This window comes from Festucalex cinctus, chromosome 8 (assembly GCF_051991245.1).
Source record: "Festucalex cinctus isolate MCC-2025b chromosome 8, RoL_Fcin_1.0, whole genome shotgun sequence".
NCBI lineage: Eukaryota > Metazoa > Chordata > Actinopteri > Syngnathiformes > Syngnathidae > Festucalex > Festucalex cinctus.
In genome coordinates this window covers 29454025-29479194 of record NC_135418.1, presented here as the reverse complement: position 1 = coordinate 29479194, position 25170 = coordinate 29454025, and the positions used below count along the sequence as shown (strand labels likewise).

Here is a 25170-nt window from a genome sequence, read left to right as displayed (position 1 = left end):
ACTCTTGGAACTATCTGAATATTATTTTTTTATCTGTTTGTAATTTCCATTTTATTGAGTGATTTATGTAAATTGGATTGACTGGTATCTGTATTATTCTTCTATGTTCATGTATATGTAAATATTAAAAAATAAATATATAAAAGTTCCATGAAAGCAGTCCGCCGTTCCTCCTTCACTTTATTGCCACTTTCACCAACAAATGACATTTTGCAGCAATATGACAAATTGTAGAAAAATAACATTTGCTCAACTTCAGCCTAAAATCACAATCAAAATTTTCATTGGTATTTCAAAGCAGAAAAAAAAGCACCTTGGACATAGAAAAGTTGTCTTTTTTTTCCTTTTTTGTCATGTCTGCTGCTCGCGCCCAAAAGTGTGACGTCGTTCGTCGATTGGCTGCTTGTTTTCATGTGGCGGAAATTCGGGCGCCTCGAGACACGAGTGGAATTCCTTTCGTGATCACGTTCGTAACTCAAACACTTTACCATTATTATTTGCCCATTGGAACAATACAATTCATCAAAAAATAAGTTAAAACGTGCTTTTTTTTTCTCATAAGAAAACCTACATTCAGCAGTGCATTGGACTAAACAACAAATAACGAATTATGCTTCATATTGCATTCAAATATTCATATATTTTTGATATTGACAGTTTTTCTGAGTAACGCCCTAACCCTAATTTTTTTTTCAATTGTTTTTCATGCTTTCCTGAGTCTTTTTTAATGGGAAAAAAAATCAATTACAGAAAATTACAAATATATATAATACAAACTATCAATGATACTGCATATCATTTTTTTTTTTTATGTGCACTAATCTGGGGGGAGAACAGTTATTTAGAAATTTATTCTGGGGGAAAAAATATGCATAACAGGAAAAAAAAAGGATAAAAAGAAATATGGAGGGGAAAAAAGTTTTCTCCAAGTGAAATCTCATTTTTTTCACGAGCTCTTGCTTAACCAATTAATTATATAATAATATATCTGAGGATGTAAAGAAAAAACAACACGCTTAATAAAATTCAACCAAAAGATATTCCAACATTCTGAAAACCAAGATTTTTTTTTTACTACAACGAATTACTGAGAAAAGTGGCGTTTTGCTTTTCATTGAAAAAGTGCAGACATGTCAAAAGTGCGGCAAAACACAAGTGTACCTAACGTTTTGTCCTTCCTTCACTTCCTCGGCAGTAGGCAAAGCAGCTTCGTGGCGCATTAGCGCCCCCAACTGGTTGTGGCTCCCCAACGCAAGCCAACCAACCAACGTGACCCACCGAATCCATTGCTTGCCGCCATCGTCCAGCGATGAGGAGGGTCTCTTTTTTTTTTTTCAAAATAAATACATAAAATAATAATAATCCGCCAAGCGACAGCTCGTATGTGGGGAATGTCAAGTCAAGTCGAGCAAGGCGCTGGGATGCAGGCGCCCGCCACAGCACTTGTTGCTCCTTGGTGGAAAATGTCCCCGCCCGCCAGCAGATGGCGACCTCGCTAAGCCTCCTGGTCGACGGTGCACTCCTTGGCCAGGTGGCCGCTCTTGCCGCAGTTGTAGCAGTTGGGCTGGGACGCTTGCTTGCAGTGCATGGCCACGTGGCCTATCTCGCCGCACCTGGCGTGCGCGCGCGCACACACACACACACACACACACACACACACACACACACACACACACACACACACACACACACACACACACACACACACACACACACACACACACACACACACACACACACACACAGCAGCCTATATTTACTTTCAAGTTTTGCCTGGAGGCGTTTTCCCGCCATTATTGAAACGTGATGGGCCCGGCGTTGCCTTGGCGACGCAGGCAGGCAGCCACCCACCTGTAGCACTTGACCTTGCGGCAGCCCTTCTGGACGTGTCCGAAGCCGCCGCACGAGTAGCACTTGTGCTGGTGCGCGTGCTTGCACTCGCGCGCCATGTGACCCGCCTTGCCGCAGTTGTAGCACAGCGGCTGGCGCTCCTTCTTGGGCTCGCGGCACTCGCGCCAGATGTGGCCCGCGCCGCCGCAGTTGTAACACGCTGGAAAAAGAAAAAAAAAAAAAAAAAAAAAGCAACTTGTTGTGGACACTTGGAACGACCGCGAGTTGTGAACAAAATAAAGTGTTCCCATACATTGAGATGGCGACGAGGATGACGACTAAAAAAAAAAAAAAAAAAAATTGAGACTTTGCTGTGATTTTCCACTGAGCTGTTCAGAAGAAAACATCATCTCGCAACAGCCAATAGAAAAGCACCTTCAGATGACGTTGTTCCCATTCAGGAAAAAAACCCCAAAAACTAATACTGAAACTAACTAAAACTAAACTAAAACCAAGCATTTATTAAACGACAAAAACCTAAAGGATAATAACCGTGGTCCTCCTTACCGTCTTCCGCCCTGTCGCAGTCTCGGGCCACATGTCCTCGCTCGCCGCAGCGGTAGCAGAAGACGTCTGCAAGAAGACAAACAAAGTCACAAATTCACAATTTCAAACTTTCCAGACATTTCAAAAAAAGCATTTTGAATTTGAATTTGACTCCACCCCCCACGGGATGTTGAATTGGACTGACAGGAAGTGGAAGTCAATTGAACGTAATTGAGAGAAATTGGTCGTCATGGCAGATAAAAAAAAAAAAAAAAAAAAAACGATAACCGAAAACTACATTTTATATTTACAAAACTAACTAAAACTATAATTATAGGAAATATGTCTTTCGTTTTAGTCTTTGGTAATTAATTTAATGCACGAACCTTTAGGGATTATTTTTAATGTGATTTTAAGTACGTTTATTTTGATATTAACCGGAACAAGGACGTTTGAAAGTGTGTCGCACAGAAGTGACGTCATCTAGCAGCGGCACCTTCAGATGACGTCGCTCCCATGGTGTTATTTAAAAATAATTTAAAAAAAATATTGCGCACAATACACACTAAAAAAAAAAGCTGATACTGAAACTAACTAAAATTAACGAACAAAACCAACCTAAATAAAACTAACTAAATTAAAAAACACTCAAAACCAACTCAAATGAAAAATTCCAAAATCCGCGATTAGATGGCGCCATCTGTTGGCGTGTTTTCGTCATTACGGCGGCTTACAAAAAACGAACTTTTAACAGACGTGCCAGGCGAGACGCTCTTCCGCCGCTACGTTCGCGCAAAATAAATAAACGCAGACAAGACGGGCCAAGATGCGAAGGCGCGTCACCTTTGGGTCTGGGTCGTCCCCTGCCCCGCTGTCCCCTGGCCGCGTCCGGACAGTTCTTGATCCAGTGTCCAGCTCGGCCGCAGCCGAAGCACTCCACGCCGCTCATGTCACCCCCTCAGCGGACCGACCTTCCGTCCTCTTCGCCCCGCCGCGCCAACAAGGACACCTAACGCACTCAACCGCAGACATGAAAAGCAGCATCATGTCATAAGCAACATCAGGGACGCGCATCGTTCTCACGTCATCGCGCACGTGCCACAAATTGTCGCGTCAAATTTCTGAAACTCGCGTGAATTAGCAAAAGGTTGCCAAATCTGACGTCACGATCAAAGCCACGCTTTTGTTGTTGTAATGCGCAATTCCAGCGTAGGGGGCGACAAAAGCTACGTAGAAGCTTGAAAACGTGTTTTTTTTTTTTTTTTAATCATTTGCATTTGCAACACCATCATCATTTTGTTTAAAAAATAATTCTCCCGTCTTGCTGACGATTTCATCCTCTTTACAGCAAACTCCACTCAACAAATTTATCTGAAAAACAAACAAAAAAACGACCGCGTATTATACAAGAACAAGCTGAACGCAATAATAGATCTTAAGTCACTAATTAATAAATGTATTTTCCCAAATGCAAATATGTGCATGTTGAAGGAGTCTCAACTAGTTGATGTAAGAAAAGGAAATGCGCGATGAAGCACCATTCAAATACTTGACATGGACTTCTTGGCCCAGCAACTTCAAATGGTTTTGGAAGGACGGACAGACAGACAGCGGCGCCCCCCTGCCCGGGACCCCCCCAGACGCTTCCCAACCGCTCCGCTCCGCCTCCAGCTCTAGCTGCGTCCGCCTCTCCTCCGAGAAGTGGGCCGACACTTAGCATGTTAGCAAGCTAGCCAGGCGCTAATAAAGGCGTGAGAGTGAGCGGCATGGCATGGCGCCTCCCATTCTTTTTTTTTGGGTGGGGAGGGGGGTCAGTGAAACGCCGAGCGACACCTCCACTCACCTCTCAGCCAAAGTGTCCAAATGGCGTCCAAAAATGTGAGCGACGACTTGAGCGGCGTGTTTTGTTTTGCTTGATGCTGTCGGCCGTGTCGCTCTCCGGGCTTTTTTTCCCACCACACGAAGCGCACCTTAAACGCACCGGCGCCGATGCGTTCACGCGCTGTCGGAAATGGCGCTACTTTGATTGATGGATTTTACGAACAAATCAGGACGTCACATAACACATGACAGTTTACGTGGCTTACACATTATTAGGAATACAATTCACAATTAAAGTCAAGTATCGATGTCGATTAATTATAATTCAAACAACAATCAAAAGCAATATATTGACGATTCTGAACATTTCTGATATTTCCACATTGCAATAAAAAATGATTCCCTTCCACCCTTGCTGGGCAACCCTGGTCCCGGAGCGTCGCAGTCTCCAGCATGTTTTAGATGTCTCCCTCCTCCAACACAGGTGAGGATGGTGATCAGGCTTCTCCAGAGCTGAGCTGATCATTTGACTCACCTGTGTTGGAGGAAGGAGAATGGAAAACACTGCACATGCAGGATTTTCGGCTCTCAGTTGCCAGTATTGAAGTTGAACCTTGGCATTTTTTTTTAATTGCATTGATGGCACCTCAGTTTTTATTCTTGCTGCCTTTTCTTCTAAGTGACTTGATGTGATTCGTATTAGATGTTGCTTCATATAATTTTTTTTATGGCCTGCTGTCTGGCCCGATTGGGTCCAAAGGTGAGCGTGTCAGGTGTGGTTTCCGTTGGTTGTTTTTTTCCCCCTTTTTTAGAACAAGTTGATGGTTGGTTGTTACGACACTCGGCTGCCAAAGGTCTCGAAGGAAGCGTGAAGACGACGAGCGCCGACTCGCAAAAGCAGGAAGTGGGCGCGTCGACAGCACCATCAATCTTGTGCAATTTTATTTTTTTCAACAGTGCTCAACTTCGAAGAGGTGCAAGTTCAAGGAAAACAGGTGAGTTGATTTTGCCCGCAAGAGTTTGTTTCTTTTAATTGTTGACTGATTAGGCAACATTTGGTTAGTTGCTGCAAGCCACTAACAATTATTTTAATAACCAATTCATCGGTTGATCGATTCAATTAATTGATGAAGTGAATGGAAAAAAAACGTTCCATTTCATAACCCTAACCATCACTCAGCGGCCATGTTGCGAGGCGGCGTCGACGCGGGTCGGCGGCGCTTCCTCTGGCCGACTTCGCCGCCGGCGCCCGCCGGCAGACGCCACCGTCTGGCGGGCGGCGGGAGGAGCGGCGGGTACGCCACGGCACAGGGAGTCCACATGAACGCAACCGACATCAACAACATCCTCAAGGTAGGTCGGAAGGAGGCACTCACCTGTATATATGACTGGATAGCCAAAAGGCCGTACAAGCCAGTATGTGCAAGCTTTTGAAGTCACAGGGCGGCCATCTTACTCCTCCCACTTCGCCAGCAGACTGGTGAAGTGGGAGGAGCAAGATGGCCGCCCTGTGACATCATTTTTCATGTACAATACCTTCAAAAAATAATTTTTCTACTTGCTGTCAACTCATGATGACATCATCTGTGCTGAGGAAGTCGGTAACACCCAATCTTGGCTCACCTGTTTTTTGGGTTTGTTTTGTAAACTGAGCCATGATTGGTCGTTTGCTACTTCCTCAGCACAGGTGATGTCATCATCAGGCGACAGCAAGTCGAAAAAAAATAGTTTTTAAAGTATTCATTGTACATTAAAAATAATGAAGTTACCACATTAATTGTAGACAAAATATTTTTTTTTTTACTGCTGAAAATGGCTCAATGAGTCACGTTTCCCTTTAAAGCAAGTTATAAAATGTCTGAAGTCCTCGTGTTTATGTTTAATTAATTTAAAACACCATAAATTGTGCTGTTTCTACTGAGTACTGTGTCAAATGTTGGATACTGTAAATGTATAGGATCATATGGCGAGAAACGTTTCTTGGGAGGAGCAATATGGCCGCCTCAAATAATGAAGGAATGAGTGGCAAAAAGTTGTAGCCGCCGCCCTCCTCACCGCAAATGATCCGACGTCGCAGGCTAACGAGTATGGGCAAGTCCTGGAGCGAGGCCCCGCCTCCTCCCACGGCGCGCTGGCCTTTCACAGCAACACGCTGGCGTCCAACCACCCAGGCGAGGACTGCCGCAGCAGCGCCACCTGCCTGTGGGAGCGCGGCGGCGTCCTGTTCGGCGTCTTCGACGGCCACGGCGGCCCCGCGTGCGCGCGCGCCGTCAGCCGCCGCCTCTTCTACTACATTGCCGTGGCGACGCTGCCGACGCCCGCGCTGGCCGAGCTGGAGTGGGCCGTGGGCGAGGGCCGGGCCGCGCCCCCCCTGCTGGAGTGGTTCAAACACCCCCGGGACCACCGAGGGCCCGACGGCGGGCGCGCCGCCTTCCAAAGCCTGCGCAAATACTGGCGGGAGAGGCTGGAGGCGGATGACGGCGACCATGACGACGGCGAGCAGGTGAGAGTGCTAAACGCCGCGACGTCAGACGCCCCCCCCCATCGTCATTGCGATGTTGTGACGCAGCTCCTCTCCAATTGGTTGCAGGACGACACCAGGCTGAGCTGCGCCCTGGGGAAGGCTTTCCGTCGCCTCGACGACGACCTGTCGGCGGAGGCGCAGGCGTCCGCGCGCTCTCACAGGTAACGTCTTCTCAAACAGATAGACTTTTTGTCAACTAAAACGAACAGGAAAAACTCAAACTAAAAAAAAAATAAAATAAAAAAAAATCTTGGTTAACGAAATCAAATACAAACAAAAATGCTTTTTAGAAAACGAAAACTAAATGAAACTACATTTTATGTTTACAAAACTATAATTTTCGCAAAAAAATTTCCTTTGTTTTACCCTTTGGTCATTAATTTAATGCACGAGCCTTGAGGTTGATTTTAAATGTGACACTTATTTAGCCCATTATAGCAATAAAAAGTTAATATTTTGTCTATAATTAATTTGACACTTTATTTTTCATGTACAATTAATACCTTTAAAAAGATATTTTGCAACTTGCCGTCGACTGAAAATGACACCACAAGGGCGCAGGTAACCAATCACAGCTCACCTGTTTTCTAGGTTTGGTCATGTGACATTCACAAGCTGAGCTTTGATTGGTTACCTGAGCCCTTGTGATGTCATTTTCAGTCAATAGCAAGTTGCAAAATGTGTTTTTTTTTTTTTTTATGTACTAATTCTACATGAAAAACAATGAAAATATCACATTTATTTTAGGCAAAATATTAATGTTTGACTGCCAAAAATGTTAACTATAACATTGGCGGCAAGTCGACTTGCACATACGAAAAAAAAAAAAAATTGTTTGTCTCACCGGGTTTTCCCTGCAGAGTCCGGTCTCCATCCGGGGAGTCGCACGGGTCCCCCTCGCCCCTGCGGGTGGCGCTGTCGGGCTGCACGGCGTGCGTGGCCCACGTGCGCGACGGCGTCCTGCGCGTGGCCAACCTGGGCGACAGCCGGGCGGTGCTGGGCGTCCAGGAAGCGGACGGCGGCTGGACGGCGGTGGGCCTGACCAACGACCACACCGCCGACAACCCGGACGAGCTGCGGCGGGTCCTGGGGGCCCACCCGCCGTCCGAGCGCCGCACGGCCGTGCGCCACCGCCGCCTGCTGGGCCTGCTGCTGCCCTTCCGCGCCTTCGGCGACGTCCGCTTCAAGTGGAGTCGCCAGACGCTGGCTCGGCTCTACGAGAGGCGGCCCGACCTCCGCGAGGGGACCCGCGCCCTGCCGCCGCACTACCTGACCCCGCCTTACCTCAGCGCCGAGCCGGAGGTCACGCACCGCCGCATCTTGCCCTGCGACAAGTTTGTGGTTCTGGCCAGCGACGGACTTTGGGAGTTGATGCACCGCCACACCGCCGTGCAGAGGCTGGCAGAACACCTGAAAGGTAACGATGGGTGTCCGCAATGTTGGGGACAAATGTGTGCCGGCCAAGGTTATTTTAGTTCACTAAAACTCACGAAAAAAACTCAAACTAAAATTAAAAAAAAAAAAAAAGTCAATGAAATAAAATAAAAACAAAAATGCTTTTTAAGAAACGAAAACTGAAACATTTTATGTTAAAATTAAAACGAACTATAATTACAGCAAAAATCTGTTTTGTCTTTGATAATTAATTTAATGCATGAGTCTTTGAGGATGATTTTAAATGTCATTTGAAGTAGATTTATTTTGATATTAAGCGGAATAAGGACATTTGAAAGTGTGTCACACAGAAGTGACATCATCGAGCAGCAGCCAATAGAAAAGCACCTTCAGATGATGTCACTCATGTTTTCTTAAATATTGCACTTAAGTTACACACAACTTTTTTTTTTTTTTATAAAACTAAAATATTGAAATTAACTAAAACTATGCATTTATTAAATAATTAAAAAAAAAATAACAGAACCACCCTGAAAACTAATTAAAACCATCTAAAAATCTGAAATCAAAACTAATTAAAATGAAAATTCCCAAACTATATCATCCCTGGATCATTCACGTCATCCTTGAAAACGTTCCATTTCATCAGATTCACCAGCAGCCATTGAAAAGAGATACAATACTCCCATCTGCTGGGCATAGTTAGTGGCTGTTTTTGATTCCACAACGCATTGACCAGGCAGCGCTCCATTTGAAGTTGCACTTCCCATTGATTAGAGAAAAAAAAATAAAAAAAATACAGTTGACGTCATTTATCGTTTGTGGCGCCATACATCGGGATTTTTTACTCATAATTATGAAACGTTTTTGGCGGTCAAAGGGTTAACGCACAAGACACGAGCACGTCGGCATGCCGAACGGCAGAGACGACGTCGCCTACCTACAAGCCGCTCTCGTTTCCCCCTGCAGGCCTTCGGGAGCAAAAGTGCCGCCACATCCCCAGCACGGGCACCACCCTGGCCGACCTCCGGCGCCTCCTCAAGGAGAGGAAAGGTCGGGCGCGCTCGGTCCCGGAAGACGACAACGCCGCCACCCACCTTCTGCGCCACGCCCTGGGGGACGACGGCTACGGGGGCGTGGCCACGTCCCGCCTCTCCAAGATGCTCAGTCTGCCCCCGGAGGTGGCCAGGAGGTACCGCGACGACATCACCGTCACTGTCATACACCTCAACGAACCCCACCTGTGACCTAGCAACTTGCCACACAAACAAGGGGAGCACGCACACACACACCGCTATGTGCGTGTTGATTAATTAAAAGACACTTGTTTATGACTTGAAAATAAAGTTTAATCAAGGATTTTATTAGAAAAGCAAGACGAATGTTTTGAGGTCGCAGGTGGGGCCTCCTCGCAGCTCACAGAGCTCACTCATTGGACAGCACGGGCCGGCGCTGGATGGAGGCCACGCCCTCGACATTTTTTTTTTTTTTTTCAACACCACAGAAAGTCAACAGGAAAGTAGCTTACTGAACGATCCGAAAAAACGAGTTATCAAAACGTGCCCGGCCGCCGTTGCGAAGTCATCGGCGCGGGGGCGGGGCCAGCAGCTGCGTGGCGGTGGCGGCATCCGGAAACAGGTTGTGGTACGTGGGGAGTGGGACGTACGCCGCCTTGATCATCTTGCCTGCAACACATTTGACACTCTTGATCACATCTCTGGATAAATAATGCTGGAAAATGCCAAGAAATATTTCCTTGTTCACTCAATTGCCCGGACGTGACACGCGATTGTTTTATACTTGCTCAGCTAACTTTTCTCATCTTAACGGCCGTTTCCCAACAATCAAGTTGGCGGCTAAGAAAGCAGTCTGAAAAGGATTGCGTCACTCTCTACAATTGACATGTCCTCAAAATCTGTTCAATATTTCACAATATGCTTATCATGGACAGATGTTCCCTTGTTTATTGCGGGTGTTACATTCCAAAAACTACCCGCGATTATGGAAATCCGAGTTAATTAAAAAAAGTAAAATAAATTCCCATTAATTCTATATATTTACAATGGCATATTAGGGCCACATATAAACATTTATTTTTTAGAGGGCGGGGGCAATATTGCGAGAATTTTTTTTGTCATTGCATAAACTTGCAAATTTGCCACTCTCAGCTCGTAAATTTATGAGGTTTTTTTTTTCCTCTATTTTTTTCCGGTCAAGTCAAGTCATCTTTGTAAAAAAAATCCGCAAAACAGTGTGGCTGCGAAAAGATGAACCCGCGAAAAACGAGAGAACACAGTACTCATATTTCACTGCTTATTACACTAAAAAAAAAAAAAAAAAACTGTAGTTAGATGTTTGTGTTGATTAGAACTAACAGTTTTCTAGCACGTCTTTTTTTTTTTTAACCCTCCAGATAAGCAGAAATGATTACCAATATTTGAATCTTGTGCACAACTAATACACATTAAAAAAACAAAAAACAAAACTAAAACCAATACTGAAACTAATAAAAACTAAGCATTTATTAAATAACTAAAACTAATAAAAACTAACAAAACCACCCTGAAAACTAATTAAAACTAAATAAATGAAAACTAACCAAAAAAAAGAAAAATTCCAAAACTATAATAACCCTGCTTCTGCTATAGATAAATGTAACAAAACTCACCAGCAAAGTATCGTCCGTGAAGAGCGCTGACGGCCGCCATGGCAGCAGGGATGGACGGACACTTGACGTACACGTTGCCCTGGAAAAGTACAAGCATATAACTGAGCCTGCGCGCGCGCACACTCAAAAAGTTCAAGCGGCAGTCGTACCTCCGCGGAGTTCTTGTCCACGTAGATGTGAACCACGCCGCCGTGTTTGTTGCACTCCTCGATGACATCGTGCTGGATGTCCACCTCCCAGCCAGGATGATCCTCACTGACGCGTGCAAAGACACACAAACATTAGCGCCGTTGGAGAGTATAAAAGTCGCACTTTCGTGTGTGTGTGTGTGTGTGTGTGTTGCGCACACCTGCTGGGGTTGAACATATTGGAGAGCTGAAAGCAATGCGTGGCCAAAGGCTGCGAGGGAAGGTTGAGCGCCGGGGGGTTCATGTTGAGGTTCATGGATGGATTCATGGCCGCTGCCAATCAGTCAAAGCACACGACGGGTTAGCGATGGCGGCTAACGTCTCAAGGACGAAGCGAAGGCGGAGATCACGCCGCCAACCTTACCCGAGACGGCGGCCATGGCGCCGATGGCGATGGCGCCGCTCATCTGCAGCGCTTGCTGGGCCGCGGGAGGAATTTGCAGGCCCGTGCCTGAATGCAAACAACAACACGGCACAACGGTCTCATTTTGAGGGATGTAACAATAACGGCAATATCGTGATGCCGCGATATTAAATGTGCCACAATATATCATCGTCATCATACCACGATATTATAGACAGCACATTAAAAAATAAAAAATAAAAATAATAATAAAAGAAAAAAAAGTCAATTGATTCGGTAGATTTCCATTTGTGCAGTTCTAGTACCCTCTAGTGGCTAGTTTTTTAGTGCAGTATAATTTTCACAAGGCATGTTTTGGCCCTTCTATGTTTCAAATCCATGCTATTGGTCAGATGAAGGGGAACGTAATATGCTCGTGAAGCGAGTCATTATGTGGAGAAACTGAACATGCTCTTTTTTAAATATTGCACACAATACACAAAAACAAACAAAAAACTAACTAATACTGAAGCTAACAAACTAAACAAAAACTAAGCATTTAAACTAACAGAACCACCCTGAAAACTAAGTAAAACAAACTAAATTAAAAAAAAAAAACCAAAATGAAATAAAAACTAACTGAACTATAATCCTGTTTCATTCTTCTTCTACCAACAATCCAATGTTTTGTGATACAAGTCCACAAAACTAGTCTGGTTGCGAATGAATAAAACAGGTAATAATGACTTGACAGAAAAAAAAAAGTCTTCCTTTGAGCCGGCGTGGGTGTGTTCCCGCCGCTGCCTGAAATTGCGGGAGGAAAACCCATGCAGAAGGCGCGTGACGGCAGGCGCTGAGAAGACGCCTGGACTCACCCTCGGCGAGGCGGGCCATCAGCTGCAGCCGCCCGGTGGTGCCCAAGTCGATGCCGGTGCGCTCCAGCTCGTCGCTGTCCAGCAACGAGGCGGCGGCGGACCCGTCACTCCGCTCCGTCACGTGACCCACTTTCATGGGCCGACCCGCCAGCTCAAAGCCGTTGAGCTGCTCCAGAGCTTTCTTGGCGCACTCCGCGTCTGCAAACTGAAACGTTTTACACAGCGGCATGAGAGGAATTATTTTTTATTTTTTTTGAATTGGTCTTAATATTTTGAAATGCTTAAACATTTTCTTGTTTTGTACCAAAAAAAATAATCGTTTTGAATTACCGCGATTTCAATTATTACCAAAATAATCGTTATTTTTTTTCCCCATATTAGACCAGCCCTACACGGAAGTGATGTCATCAAGCAGCAGCCAATAGAAAAGCACCTTCACATGACGTCGCTCACATGCTGGTTTTTAAATATTAAGCAAAGTAATACACTTTTTTTTTTTTTTTAACTAAAACTGAAACTAACCAAAACTAAACAAACTACGTAAGTATTTATTAAATAACTAAAACGAATAAAAACTAACAGAACCACCCTGAAAAGTAAATAAACTAACTCAATTTAAAAAACAAAACTCAAAATGAAATAAATACCAACTAAAATGAAAAATTCCAAAACTATAATAACCCTGCTCAGGATCGCGGCAAACGGATGCACATGACTCACTGTGATGAAGCCGTATCCTTTGGAACGACCCGTCTCGCTGTCCATCATCAGCTGGATGCCTTCGATCTGGCCGCAAAAAAATAAAAAATAAAAAATGAGCGCGTTAGCCACTGCGATTGTCCGTTTGCCTGTCAGTGGAAAGTGTCTCACCCTTCCAAAGGGCTCAAAGATTCCTCTGAGCATCTCCTCGGTGATGTTGAAGTGCAGCGAGCCGATGTAGAGCCTCATGGGTCCCGACGAGCCTTTCTGAAGGTTGTTGGCGGCGGCGGCAGCGGCAGCTGCTCGGTTCTTCTCGGCCTGGACACGTAAACATCGCCAACACGGTTCACACTCGCCGCCAAGTCGTGGCTCGCTAGTTCCAAATTCACCTGTTTGAGATTCCAGTTCGTATGGTGGGTGAGCAATTACCTGCGAGGCCTGCACAATGATGGGAACTCCCAGTAGCCTCTGTCCCGTCAGGCCGATGGCGAGAGGAACGGAGCTGGCCTCCACAAACTCGATGTAAGCGATGCCCTTGGAGCGACGCGAGTTCCTATCCGAGATCATCCTCACGTCTCGAACCTGCGCGCGGACGGACGGAAGGACACGCCCCACGGGGAGGTCAGCGAGGGGGCCCACGGCTGAGATGGAGCTCTGTTACGTTTACCTTCCCCACAGCAGAGAAAAAGTCCTCAAGGTCTCGAGGGCGAATGCGGGCAGCCAGTTGCATGCAGAAGACGGTCCTGGCATCTCGCTCCTCGGGAGTCAAGTTGTCAACCAGAGGTCTTGTTGGACAGACAAAAACATCACAATAAAGCACCCGCAACCGTCAACAATGCTGCAAAGCTTCTCATTTCTGCTGGTCAGGACTCACTTGTTGGGGCTCTTCTCCCTCCTGATGGGACTCTTCTCTCTTCTGATGGGACTTTTCTCCCTCCTGATAGGACTCCTGCTCCTCGACCGCTTGCGCCTGCACACACGTTGCTGTTGGTTTTTCCTGCATATGCAATTTTGGCCTCATTTTGGGCCGGCTGCAGCTCGACACACTCGATGTCACACGAGCACCTTTTGGTGGCAGCAGGTTAACGAAACTCAACTTCAAGCTGTTTAATGTCACCATGATGTGAAGTTGAACGCATAGATGACCACAAATTGCATGAAGAAAGGCCCAGCTAGCTTAGCGCTAATACGAAAGAGCAGGGATGGGAGTAGCAAAGAATCCTAATACAAGCCTTAAAGTCTCCACACTCTTGTGGCCGTTTTACAATCAGAAACAAGAAATTAGGTGACTAGAAAATTAATTTCATTCAATTTCAAGGGAAATGCTATATTGGGGTATACAAGTTTTTATTTAACATTATCCGTCTTTTTTTTGTGGTACATTTTAACTCATTTGCGCCCATTCCATTTTAAATATTACCATGCTCCCAAAGACGCATTTATACTCATAATAAAAATAAATAATAAAATTCAATCAATCAATAAATAAAGGTTATTACATGAACACAAGCAGCAAATCTGCTCATTCAGTTTGTCCAATTTCTTTCATGCTTGTCAGTTTTTGTCAGTCAACTTCATCCCATTTTTATTTAGTCGACGATAAATTGAGCATTTTAGTCTTTCTTTTTTCCCAAGAAAACCTAATTTTATTTATCTAGCTTTAGTCAACAAAAACTGTCTACGTTTTAGTCAGGTCAACCATTTTTCCCTCTGTACATTTTTTTTGTCAGCAGTTTATATTGAACCTTTTCGGATGTAAAACTATTTCACATCAAATTTTCTCATCTTTTTGATGAAAAACAACTTGAAACACAATTACAGTGGCTACTGTGGCTCCATGCTATGAGCTAGTAAGTTAGCCAGCATTAGTTAGCAGTTGGATTAACAGTATTGTTGGACCATTATAGCCGTTGGATTAATGTTAAGTTAAAACTACATATATACATATACATATACATACATATACATACATATATATATATATATATACACATATACATATATATATACATACATACATATATATACACATACATATATATATACACATACATATATATATACATACATATATATATACATACATACATACATATATACACATATATACACATACATATATATATACATACATATATATATACACATACATATATACACATACATATATACACATACATATATATATATACACATACATATATATATATACACATACATATATATATATATACACATACATATATATATACACATACATATATATATACACATACATATATATATACATACATATATATATTTAAACCTTTTTCACTGTCAATCCACCTCCTGTCTGTCCCTTGTGTTTGTGCTGTGTGTGACGTGACAGATTAGCAGAGACAACAAGATTTTACAAAATCATATAATATTCGTCTCATTTTTGTTCATCAACTAAAATGTCCATAGATTTGAGTCCTGTTTTTATGAAGTAAGGGTCATTTTCATTTCGTCTTCATTAGTCGACGAAAATGTTTATTAACGAGGATTTTAGTCTAGTTTTATTCCGGTGAAAAATGTTGACGAAATTATTTTTTGTTGATGAAATTAACACTTCCCTAAAAAGGCATTTCAACAAGGTGATGGAGTGTTGATTCTAAATGTCGATGGCAGTTTTTTGTCCCCCAAGCTACTCACGCCTTGTGGTAGTCTCTGTAGCGCCCTCCCCGCTCACGACTGCGCCGCCGCTCCCGGCTGCGACTGCGCCGCTTCTCCCGGCTGCGCTTGGGCTCGCGGCTCCTCTTCCTCTCTCGGCTCTTGCTGCGCTTCCTGTCGCGGCTGCGGCTGCGCTTCTTCCTGCTTAGAGCGACGGCCAATCAACAACACGGCAGCGAGGACCGCTGATACTGGCTACCGACAGAAGAGACGACGAGACTCACGGAAGAGAGAGAGAGAGAACATGCAGACAGACGGACAAAAAAAAAAAAAAAAAAGCTGCTGGAGCAGACAGACAAAAGTGAAAGGACGGGCAACCGGCAAGCAAGCGGACAAACACTGACAAGAGACAAGATGCACACAGACGTGACAGTTAAACAACATTGGCAGGACAGGAAGACACACAGGACTGCCACCCCTGCCTTTATTTCTCCTGAAAAAAGCTTTGGAAAATATTTTCCCGAGCATTAATCTACTAATTGGGCAATAACCAGACTGAGAATTGTGATTCACTCAAGGAAAACTCCTCCAACTGTGATTTGCTCAGGAAAGGCGGGACATGCTGTTCAAAACTTTGAGCTGATTGGACAATGACGCAACTTGTGCACACCTACCAAACTTTTGTTTGGACCAATCACTAACCTTGCCAGCCAGATTGATAATTCTGATTTCGCTCGAGGAGAGTTCCACACAATATCAATCTGGTACTTCACTCGGCAAACCCGTTCGGAAAAGGCGGGACTTGAAATCTTTCAGATGGTAAGTAACCTTTATTTGTATAGTGCTTTCCACAGATATATCCACCATGTTTATGTAGTCATAGCACACAATATTCTGTTTACCTTGAAAGATGAGTGAAAATGCTCAAAATCGGCTGGCACTGTCGGGGTTGTTCTTTGGATAACGTTTAGCAGTCAGAGTTAACTGCTGCTGCCCCCCCAAAAAAATGAACATATAATTGGGTTTTTGTCCCCCAAATGGATAAGGTGCCCGCCCCCTGACAGGAAAACAGGTGAGAGAGGACAGGACAGGACAGGACAGGACAAGACAAGACAAGATGGCGGACAGACGTGCAGAGAGTGACAGCGGGCGGCGGGTACCTCTTGGCCTGTTCGTCCCCCCCATCGGGGCTGGCCGCCTTGTCGTCCTAGCGGGGTCGACAGAGAAGAGCGTGAGGAGGCGGACGCGACATTGGGGAGTCGGCGGGGGACGGGGGGGTGGGGTGGGCAAAAGAGAATATGGAGAGAGTGAGTGACATTCAAACAGACTTTTTTTGTGTGCTGGGGGAAGGGGGGGGTCAGAGCTGAGGCAGGCGGCCGACTCGGGACTCTTCTTCCTCTGTGGGTGCTGCGCTGCTGGGACGCCTCTCAAGGGCCCTGCAGCACACAGGAGTCTTGCGTCAAGTCAACTCTCAAGCGGCCAACGCCTTCCGTCCCCTTGCGCGCTACCTCCTCCGCACGTCAGCTGCCCTCAGCCACTCGGTGCCGCCGCATGCCATCACACGGGGCGCCAGCCACGCCCCGATGCGTCACCACGGTAACCAGCCAGTCATTTCTTGAAGACTCAAGGGTAAGCCCTAACCGTATCATGTCATTTTTGGCAACAGAGATGACGTTTGTGTGGCCGGTTCTGGTACTTGATGCTTCATTTCTGAAATTAGACCCAAGATGCCACAAGATGGCAGCAAAGCTCCGTGGCTCATACTAATTCAGAAGGCCATGATGTCACCAAAGTCTGGACACACCCGCATTCTATCGTGACGATAGTTGGAGGTTGGCACGTGTTTGCAAAATTGTCAGGGAAAAAGCGCCGTTCCCCAATCAGCAAAGTGGACCTCACCAGGCCCAATAACCAATCCGTACATGTGCAAACATCTAAACGCTTTGTTGGATGCTTTAGTAAGGCAATTCCCGAAAGTCACATCCGTAAAAACATCACAACGTGCGTCATGCTCCCTTCCAGCACTTTTATGAACTCCAAGAGATTGCCAACCGGCCTGTTGCGATTTATACATACGTATCAAGTGGATTATATAAGATTTATTTATTTGGGCTTTTATTGAGGCGAGTAATTACATCAGTCGGAAACCACCTTTCCTGAACCTATTTTTCATGACAAAAACATCATATGTACTTTACTCCGTGTGAAATATGGGCTTGTTTATTGAGCAGAATGAAGACAATGAGAAAGACATCTCATTTTACTCAGAAAAATGTGTTAATATGCTGGAACACAGTCAAGCAAGTGTCTGTATACTGCTGCATTTTCTTGGGAAATTCAATAAAAAAAGGAAACAACGGAAAGCAGATTTGGGCGTGGCACACAAAAATAAATAAATAAATAAAAATTAAAAAGAGGAAAAGTGGCAGCACGCCACAGGCCGTGAACACTGAGCCGTTTTGACGTGCCGACTCAACAACAACTCTCGAGTTTGTGACGTTGCGAGCGTCTATTCGGACAGCGAGTGTTTGTGAGGAGCAACGGGCGGCCGACAGAAAAAGACGCTCACCTTCTTGTAAGGAGCCTCCAGCATCGCCTCGATGTCCAGGTCGTCCGCCATGTTGCTGCAAACACACACGCACGCACATCATTTCAAATAATTATTTGGCATTTCATTGCGAAAACAGACATCAGGAGCTGATGATACAAACACGTTCAAAGTTCTCTACTCCAATTTTTTAGTTTTTTTTTTTTTTTTTTCAGCTTGAAGTCAAGTTAAGTACTGTGTTGACTTTAGTTGTCAAGGCTACAATGCAAGGAACTAAGGACACGGCCCACACGTTGCAAACAGGAAACGGAAACAAAGCTGATATGTGAAATCCAGGAAGTCGGAAGTCTCGCCTCCTCCGTGGCATATATCAGGGCCACTCACGGCAAAATTGCACGAGGAGGAAAGTTGCCGGTCACGGAAAAATATCCACCGCGTTTACATACAGTACTATACACATTACACAGTATATCAAATAAGGATGTGGCTTGAACATTTAAACAGCACACGGGTGACGAGTTCAGCAATTCAAAGGACAAACTCCGGACAAATTCGAGGGGCTTCACTGTCATGACATTTCATTTCATCCCAAATGAATTTGAGGCACGAGTAAACGGCGTCACTTGAACGACTTCAACTCACGAGACAAGCTAGCTCGGTGTCGTTGACGCGCCATTTTAGGCACGTTTTCGTTTTAAAATGGCGCTGACGTGTTTTTTGAGCAAACTGGTACCGTCAAGCTCGTGTGGATTTTGGCTGGTTTGCTGCCGAGTAGCTAAACGAGCAGTCCGGTTGACGACGCTTGCGTTCGTCTGACGAATAGCGGCCGCTCGGCGTCTTTTCAGGGGAGTCCCGTCGGCTCTTTTGGCCTTCTGCGCGCTTCAACATTGGCGAGGCCTCCACGAAGCGGCCAGCTAGTCGTTAGCTCCCGACGCTAACTAGCAACACGCCCGCGTTTAGCGCACATTCCCGGCCCTGAGCAAAATAGTTGCGCAGACTATTTTTCTTTTACCTCGTCACACAGCTTGTCGTCGGTCGCTACAGCAGCAAAAAAGCGTCAAACGTCGCCGAGGTTGACTTTGTCCGCACCTCCGTCTTCCGCACTACGTAACTTCTTGCACTTGAAATGGAAATGGCGCGAGACGTTCTCGCGAGACGAGATTATCGACGCGAGATCACGACGTCAGTTCGATTGACAGCGTGAAATTGCGTTGTTTTAACTTTTAACGGATGAATTATACAAGATACATACAAAAACGGTGGCTTTTGTTGAACAATATAAATCAACCTGCCCTAACGATTGGATTTGAATTATTACAGCTATAGATATTTACAATGTAAAAATTGGCCTGTCAAATTGAAGATAATTTGTGTTATTCAGTTTCTTGTCTATTTTTTACCCTCGTCCTAATAAAATTCAGGCAAAATTGAATTCTCTTCTGGAGAGTGGACAATACAAAGGACAAGCGAACTCCAACCTACAGTCTTGAATTATGTTCTTCTTTGTGGACTTCCACGACAGACACGAGAATTCATCTTGCGAGAGCAAGTTTAACCCACTGGATCCAAAGCAAACAAATCCAGAAGTTAGCTGCTTATTTTATGGATGAATGTTGATTTCCTGTATGAACATAACAAATAAAAAAGCAAAGACTATTTTATTCTGCATAGCTTGTATACTTCAGTTAAACAAGATTATTATAGGTTTCTTTTGAGGATGAAAATTCCTTTTTCACTGTGTGACTTCAACATTGTCACTTTGCAGGGATTTAAAATGTTGAAATTAGCAAAGAGGCAACCAGTGCAAAGACAAGAGAACAAGAGCGATGCGGCTCCACCACTGATCGGAGATGCAGCAAACTTAAATTTGTCAAGTTAAACACATCGCAGCATTTCTTCATACTTATGTATTGTCCTGGTTTTAAGGTGGGGTTTCAGTCTTGTGCCGTCAAGTCTGCCTTGACAAATTTGCACATGATCGCTTTGAGAAAGGAAGACATCAATATTTGTGAATAAACATATTTCAGTTGGACAAATGAATTTGCAACAATTTTTATTCACTGACTGACTGTACAGAAGAAAAGAAAACTGCACAACATGAAGTAAGAAACATTACGACCTGGCCTCCTTTCATGAAATAGCTTTCATTTTCTTGTTTCTTAATATGGGTTTTTATCTGTTACCATTTCAGATTTTCCTTAAATATAATGTTTCATAAATGAAATCCATTCTGCTCCTTGGTGGACCACACCGAATCTCTTGCCAGCTAATCAGATGTCTTCTTGCTCAGCGCGTTCTTTGGAGGAAACCCACCTGCTGACCAGGATGTCCTGCACACACATACACAGCACAAATTGGAAATCACAAGAAAAAGTTCAGACGCCTCCATGGCAGCCAAAAAAAAAAAGCAGTAAAATGTCTGAAGTCCTCTTGTTTATGTTTGATACATTTAAAACATCAGAAATGATGCTGTTTCTACCAAGTACCGTCTCAAATGGCGAAAAAGGTTTCTTGGGAGGAGCAATATGGCGGCTGCACAAATTCAAAAGTCTTGGTGTTAGCACATGCGGATGTAACCGAAAACCCTATAAAAAAGGTAGATGGCGCCGCATCACCTGAACCTTCAACTTGCTCAGACAGGCGGGCGAGTCCAGCTCAGCTTCGGACAGATCGGCGGGATGGATGACATAACACAACAGCAGCTCCTGCAGGGAGAGCGACAAACACTTTTGATATTCATCGCGCAAAACAATTAAACGCGGCGGCGGCGGCATCACCTTTGAGACGTTGGCGGTGATTCTGCTCAACGTGGCCAGAGAACGCCAGGAAAACGGACGCAGCGTCCGGCCCTGAAAACGCTCGTCCACTTTTTCCACCACCACCGAATAACTGAAAAGCAAACGACAATGTCAAGTTGCCACGTTTTTCGAGACGGAGGAGGAGCAAATGTTTCATTTTGACTTGTCAAAGTGTTTGGGTCAGCAACCACCATGTGTACCTGGCGTGGTAGAAGGGAGGCCCTTTCCTGTACAATACTGGAACAAAACAAAAAGGAAAAAAGAAATCCATCATGTTTTTGCGTCAGACTTGCAGTCCCACTTTGCAGCGCCGGCACTTTTCTTACGCATGTCGGCGCCGTACTTGGCGCCGCTTCCCGTCTTGGGGACCCACCCCCTGCTGCGATAGTGATGGTAGGCAGCGTAGGAGCTGACAAAGTCGGGGCGCAGCGCCGCAAACTGCCTCCACAGCTGCGCGATTGACAGGGGCTCCTGGCCAATGGCACAAGAAGACACGGGTCAGGTGACAACATGGGAAAGATCGGAGCAGGTTAAGGCGGCCATGTTGGGCAATCGAGCCCTCTGCTCGCCGCCCAACACAAAACATTTTCTTGACAAAAAGATATGACAAGTAAGGTTAATTTTTGTTAACGAAAACTAAACAAAAATAATTTTATCAACACAAATTTTTCACCCGACAAAAACGAGACGAGACTAAAACCTTCATTAATAAACAATAACTTAAGCTTATATGCTATACATTCCTTTAGGTTTGCTAACTACGAGAACAGAGTACACAAAAACAAATGTAAACTCAAAACTGAGTTGCAGTAGAAGTAACCAAGCATTTTTGTAGCGCCTTACTTCTCACCACTGGGAAAGACAAGACAGACAACTACCTGCTGCAGGTGGACAGACAGGCAGCCCAGACTGTAGACCAGGAAGAAGGCCTGCACAGACAGACAGGTGGACCGACCGACAGAAAGACAGCATGATGGCTACTCAAGACCAATCCAAGTGCTACCAATCAACAAAACAAATCCAAAGTTTGTAATCTGGACCTCCTCCAGGCCGAGTTGTAGGTATTCTGTCATCCGTAAAGGATTCCGTCTGAGCTGTCGCGTCTCCGCGGTAACCTGAAACAACAGCGACGGCAAAAGATTCGCCTCATGAGAAATGAATACTCCGTCTTTTGCGACTTAAGACTCACGTGGTCAGCGTCAGAGGTGACAAGGACAAAACCAGGACCTGGAACTACAGGATCATCGTCCAGCTCGGAGTCCGATCCTTGGTCGGGACTGATGTCGGGGCTCACGCCCGGACCGAACGCACGGATCGGGCTCCGATTCGGTTCGGGGTCGGGACTGTGGTTTGCGCGAGCGCCCGCTCGGGGTTCGTCTCCGTTCTCAGCCTCGCGCCTCAGCTCGTCCGCTTGGACAGGCTGACGCAGTCGTTGCAGCATTTGATTGACGGCCTCACGAGCCAACCCCTGAGCTAGGAGCGCTGACTCCGCCCACCCGACCAGCTCCTCGTACCTGCGGGAGGACAAATATTGGGTGGAGTGCCTTTTGATGTCAATTTAGGCTGGAACTTTAAAAAAAATAAACAATAAAAAATAATAATAATAATAATTTCGACAGGCAGTGATGTCACTCACCTGGCCTGCGTGATGACAGGAAGTAGGAAGCCTTCATGTTCTGCAAATATAAAAAAAAAAAAGAAAAAAAAAAAAAGAAAAGAAAAAGTTGAGTCTGGCATTGACAAGCAACTCAATTCAAACATGAACTCACGCTGCCATTGGTCGGAGACGCCGCGCTCCGGTCGGGCTCTGGACAGGACACCTTTCCCGAAATATCCCTGAAAGAGAAAAATTCGTCTAAAAATCCACTTTACATCTTTAAAAAAACAAGGAGACCCAGTCTGCATTTGTTTTTGTTTTTTTAATCATGTAAAAGAGTTGCCTTGGATTTTTTTTTTTTTTTTTTTTTACAGTTCACAAAACGGAGATAGGTTGCACTTATTTTCATAAAAGCCTACTGCCAGTTATATAAACATAACGTGAGATAATTTGTAATCATGTCAACGTTTTGTGAATAAGTTCTCTGATAGTTCTGATACAAGACATCATCAACAATGTTGTCACCAGCAAGTTGTGACCGTTCTGACTGACGGAAGCTGTGTTAATGGCGGATGTTGTCACTCACCTGGTTGTAAATGTCTCTAATGTGCTCGGGATCCGTGACCAGCACATGTCGGTTGACGAGGTCCGCCCGGAAGTAGCTCGTCCTCTCCGGCGAGCTTCGGCTCACGGGGAGCGGCGCCACGTACTCTTCGTCCACTCGCCAGCGGCGACGGGGCGGCCGGAAGTCGGCTTGCATCCCGCCGGGCTTGCGCGGACGACCACCGGGGACGGGTTCGCTTAGTTAACGACAGGTGTTGACTTTCGATGTCGTTAGCATGAGCGACTCTTCAGCGTTCCGCTAGCATGCTGGCTGCTAGCTCCTCGCTAACTTTGAAACAACGCGGCAAAGTGGCGTGGTGTCACCAAAACAAGTGTTCGGCTACAAAACAAGAAATCATTTGGGACAAATGACTCGGTTCCATCTGACTGTCGACTTGTGGTCTGCCTCTGACCACTGACCTAAAGGCTCTGACTGACATAGTTTTTTTTTTTTTTTTTAAATGCTTTATTGAACAACTGTTGCAACTAACAAACATCAAATCAATCAAACATCGCAACAATAAAACACACACACACAAAAATCTAATTAACACAAAAACTACATTTACCACAAAAACAATTTCTTTGTCATCTTTACCACTCGTTACAAAATGATCACAAATAACATGCTCATAGAACAAACCAAAATTTTCAATAAAGTTACCACAATTAAATCTTACTATATACATAGTAAGATTAATTAATTTAATTAATTAATTAATTAGTGAGCTCATAATGCGAGAAAAGATGTGACACAGTTTCAGGAAAAGCTAATCAAAATGAAAACCTAGTGTCAATATTTATTAATTTTTTTCATGAAATGTGTAAAATTTAAAAGGAAACCTCTAATTTTGTTAGTTATCAAAACTGACCTCGGTTGTGTCTGAATGTCCACCCTCACTACTTTTCCAAGTGTATTGTGGTTGATTTTGAGTGCACTACATTAATTTGTCTTTTGGACATTCAGGCACTCCTGCAAAATGACGGACCAGTGTGCACATTTGGGCATAGACCGGCGACCAGTCTGTCGTTTGTCGATACGAGCCCTAAATGGACGGACTCTGTGATCCGGTTTCAATTCACACTTGTTGCCGACCTCCTGTCAACGAAAAGCCATCACGTATCCGCCGGCACCAGCCGTCGGTCGGCCACGTAGAATTGTTGCCGTTCGATGTGTCGGCGCAGCGCCACGTACTTGCACACTCGGCTGACGGCGGGCGCAATTAAATTGCGCGCAAAGTCATCTCTGCTCAGACGACGTCCGGCGAAGCCCTCGGCTGCCGACACGCTGTTGACGAACTCCACGCAGAACGTCAGGCAGTTGTGCGTGTCCTCGCAAAAACTGTTGCGTGCACACACACACGCAGTGTCAACAAAAGCAAGGAAAATCAAAGCTTCCCTCACTTGTAGAACCTTGATTTTGGGACTCCACTTGGGAACAAGGACCTGCTCTTGAAATGTGAACTCTCTTAGGACTCGTAGCGTCTGTAAAGACTGAAAGCTTGACTTGGGACAATCGGAATTAGACAAGAACGCACAAGGAATTTGTCTCTGGTCGTTTGAGCCACACTACAACTTTGCAAATGAAGAACCAAGAACCTTCACTTGGAATTTGACCATCCCACTTGGGACAAGTACTGTCCCCGAAGACTAGAACCCTTAACTGGGAAGGACTTGGAGGTTCCCTCGCATGGGACTATACAGTAGGTCCTTCTCTTGGGATGAGAACCTTTATTTGGAATTTCATTGGGACGAGTAGTGCCTCTTAAGTTGAGACCTTCATTTGGGACGACAACCCTCTTTTTCAACTAGAACCAGAGGTGCCAAATCCAAGGTCCAGGAAGTAAAAATCCTGCCACTTTGGCTTTAGCCTCAGGTGCTAGTTAGCTAACTCCCTAGCTAGCTCCCACAGTGCTCGTTTATCTGCTAGGGAGCTAGCTAGCTAGCACTCGGGGCTAAAGCCAAACTGTGGCAGGCTTTTTACTTTCTGGACCTGGATTTGCCACCTCTGACTAGAACAAGTACTGTTACTAAAGACTAGAACCTTTACTTGGGACGAGAACCTTTACTTGGAATTTCATTGGGATAAGTAGTGCCTCTT

General features: G+C 45.0%; 5 protein-coding genes across 9 annotated transcripts in view; 1 reads left to right on the top strand and 4 right to left on the bottom strand.

Annotated features, from left to right (window-relative positions):
- Nucleotides 1-162: 162 nt before the first annotated feature.
- cnbpb (CCHC-type zinc finger, nucleic acid binding protein b) lies at nt 163-4586 on the bottom strand. Its single transcript, XM_077528786.1, has 5 exons — nt 4220-4586; nt 3220-3385; nt 2398-2463; nt 1852-2050; nt 163-1613 (listed from the first exon to the last, which is right to left on the bottom strand). Exons 2-5 carry the CDS (start codon nt 3323-3325, stop codon nt 1496-1498), a joined length of 489 nt encoding a protein of 162 aa, XP_077384912.1. The 5' UTR covers nt 3326-3385; nt 4220-4586; the 3' UTR covers nt 163-1495.
- LOC144023391 (pyruvate dehydrogenase [acetyl-transferring]-phosphatase 1, mitochondrial-like) lies at nt 3423-9884 on the top strand. Of its 2 annotated transcripts, XM_077528779.1 has the most exons (6): nt 3423-5192; nt 5378-5550; nt 6275-6700; nt 6788-6882; nt 7582-8138; nt 9086-9884. In XM_077528779.1, the coding sequence occupies exons 1-6, from the start codon at nt 4901-4903 to the stop codon at nt 9361-9363; spliced, it is 1821 nt and encodes a 606-aa protein (XP_077384905.1). In that variant the 5' UTR covers nt 3423-4900; the 3' UTR covers nt 9364-9884. The 2 variants fall into 2 exon arrangements, with proteins under 2 accessions (XP_077384905.1, XP_077384906.1); XM_077528780.1 differs by lacking the exon at nt 3423-5192 and having other exon boundaries at nt 5345-5550.
- Nucleotides 9459-19251, bottom strand: LOC144023392 (RNA-binding protein 39-like). Of its 4 annotated transcripts, none has more exons than XM_077528782.1 (15): nt 19084-19251; nt 18093-18147; nt 16684-16730; nt 15566-15727; nt 13764-13859; nt 13557-13674; nt 13319-13471; nt 13061-13207; nt 12911-12976; nt 12191-12395; nt 11337-11423; nt 11134-11245; nt 10934-11039; nt 10785-10863; nt 9459-9801 (listed from the first exon to the last, which is right to left on the bottom strand). In XM_077528782.1, exons 2-15 carry the CDS (start codon nt 18141-18143, stop codon nt 9698-9700), a joined length of 1533 nt encoding a protein of 510 aa, XP_077384908.1. In that variant the 5' UTR covers nt 18144-18147; nt 19084-19251; the 3' UTR covers nt 9459-9697. The 4 variants fall into 4 exon arrangements, with proteins under 4 accessions (XP_077384908.1, XP_077384909.1, XP_077384910.1 ...); XM_077528783.1 differs by having other exon boundaries at nt 15566-15724; XM_077528784.1 differs by lacking the exons at nt 18093-18147; nt 19084-19251 and adding an exon at nt 16852-16934.
- Nucleotides 19252-20107: 856 nt separating this feature from the next.
- Nucleotides 20108-23511, bottom strand: tsen2 (TSEN2 tRNA splicing endonuclease subunit). Its single transcript, XM_077530661.1, has 11 exons — nt 23053-23511; nt 22639-22705; nt 22506-22545; nt 22059-22383; nt 21910-21984; nt 21748-21798; nt 21196-21340; nt 21070-21106; nt 20849-20960; nt 20687-20776; nt 20108-20401 (listed from the first exon to the last, which is right to left on the bottom strand). The coding sequence occupies exons 1-11, from the start codon at nt 23224-23226 to the stop codon at nt 20342-20344; spliced, it is 1176 nt and encodes a 391-aa protein (XP_077386787.1). The 5' UTR covers nt 23227-23511; the 3' UTR covers nt 20108-20341.
- Nucleotides 23512-23517: 6 nt separating this feature from the next.
- Nucleotides 23518-25170, bottom strand: part of mkrn2os.2 (MKRN2 opposite strand, tandem duplicate 2) — a 3646-nt gene continuing 1993 nt past the window's right edge. The window contains exon 4 of the mRNA XM_077530667.1: nt 23518-24411. Coding sequence (XP_077386793.1) covers nt 24186-24411 — 226 coding nt within the window. The 3' untranslated portion in view covers nt 23518-24185. The remainder of the gene's footprint in view (nt 24412-25170) is intronic.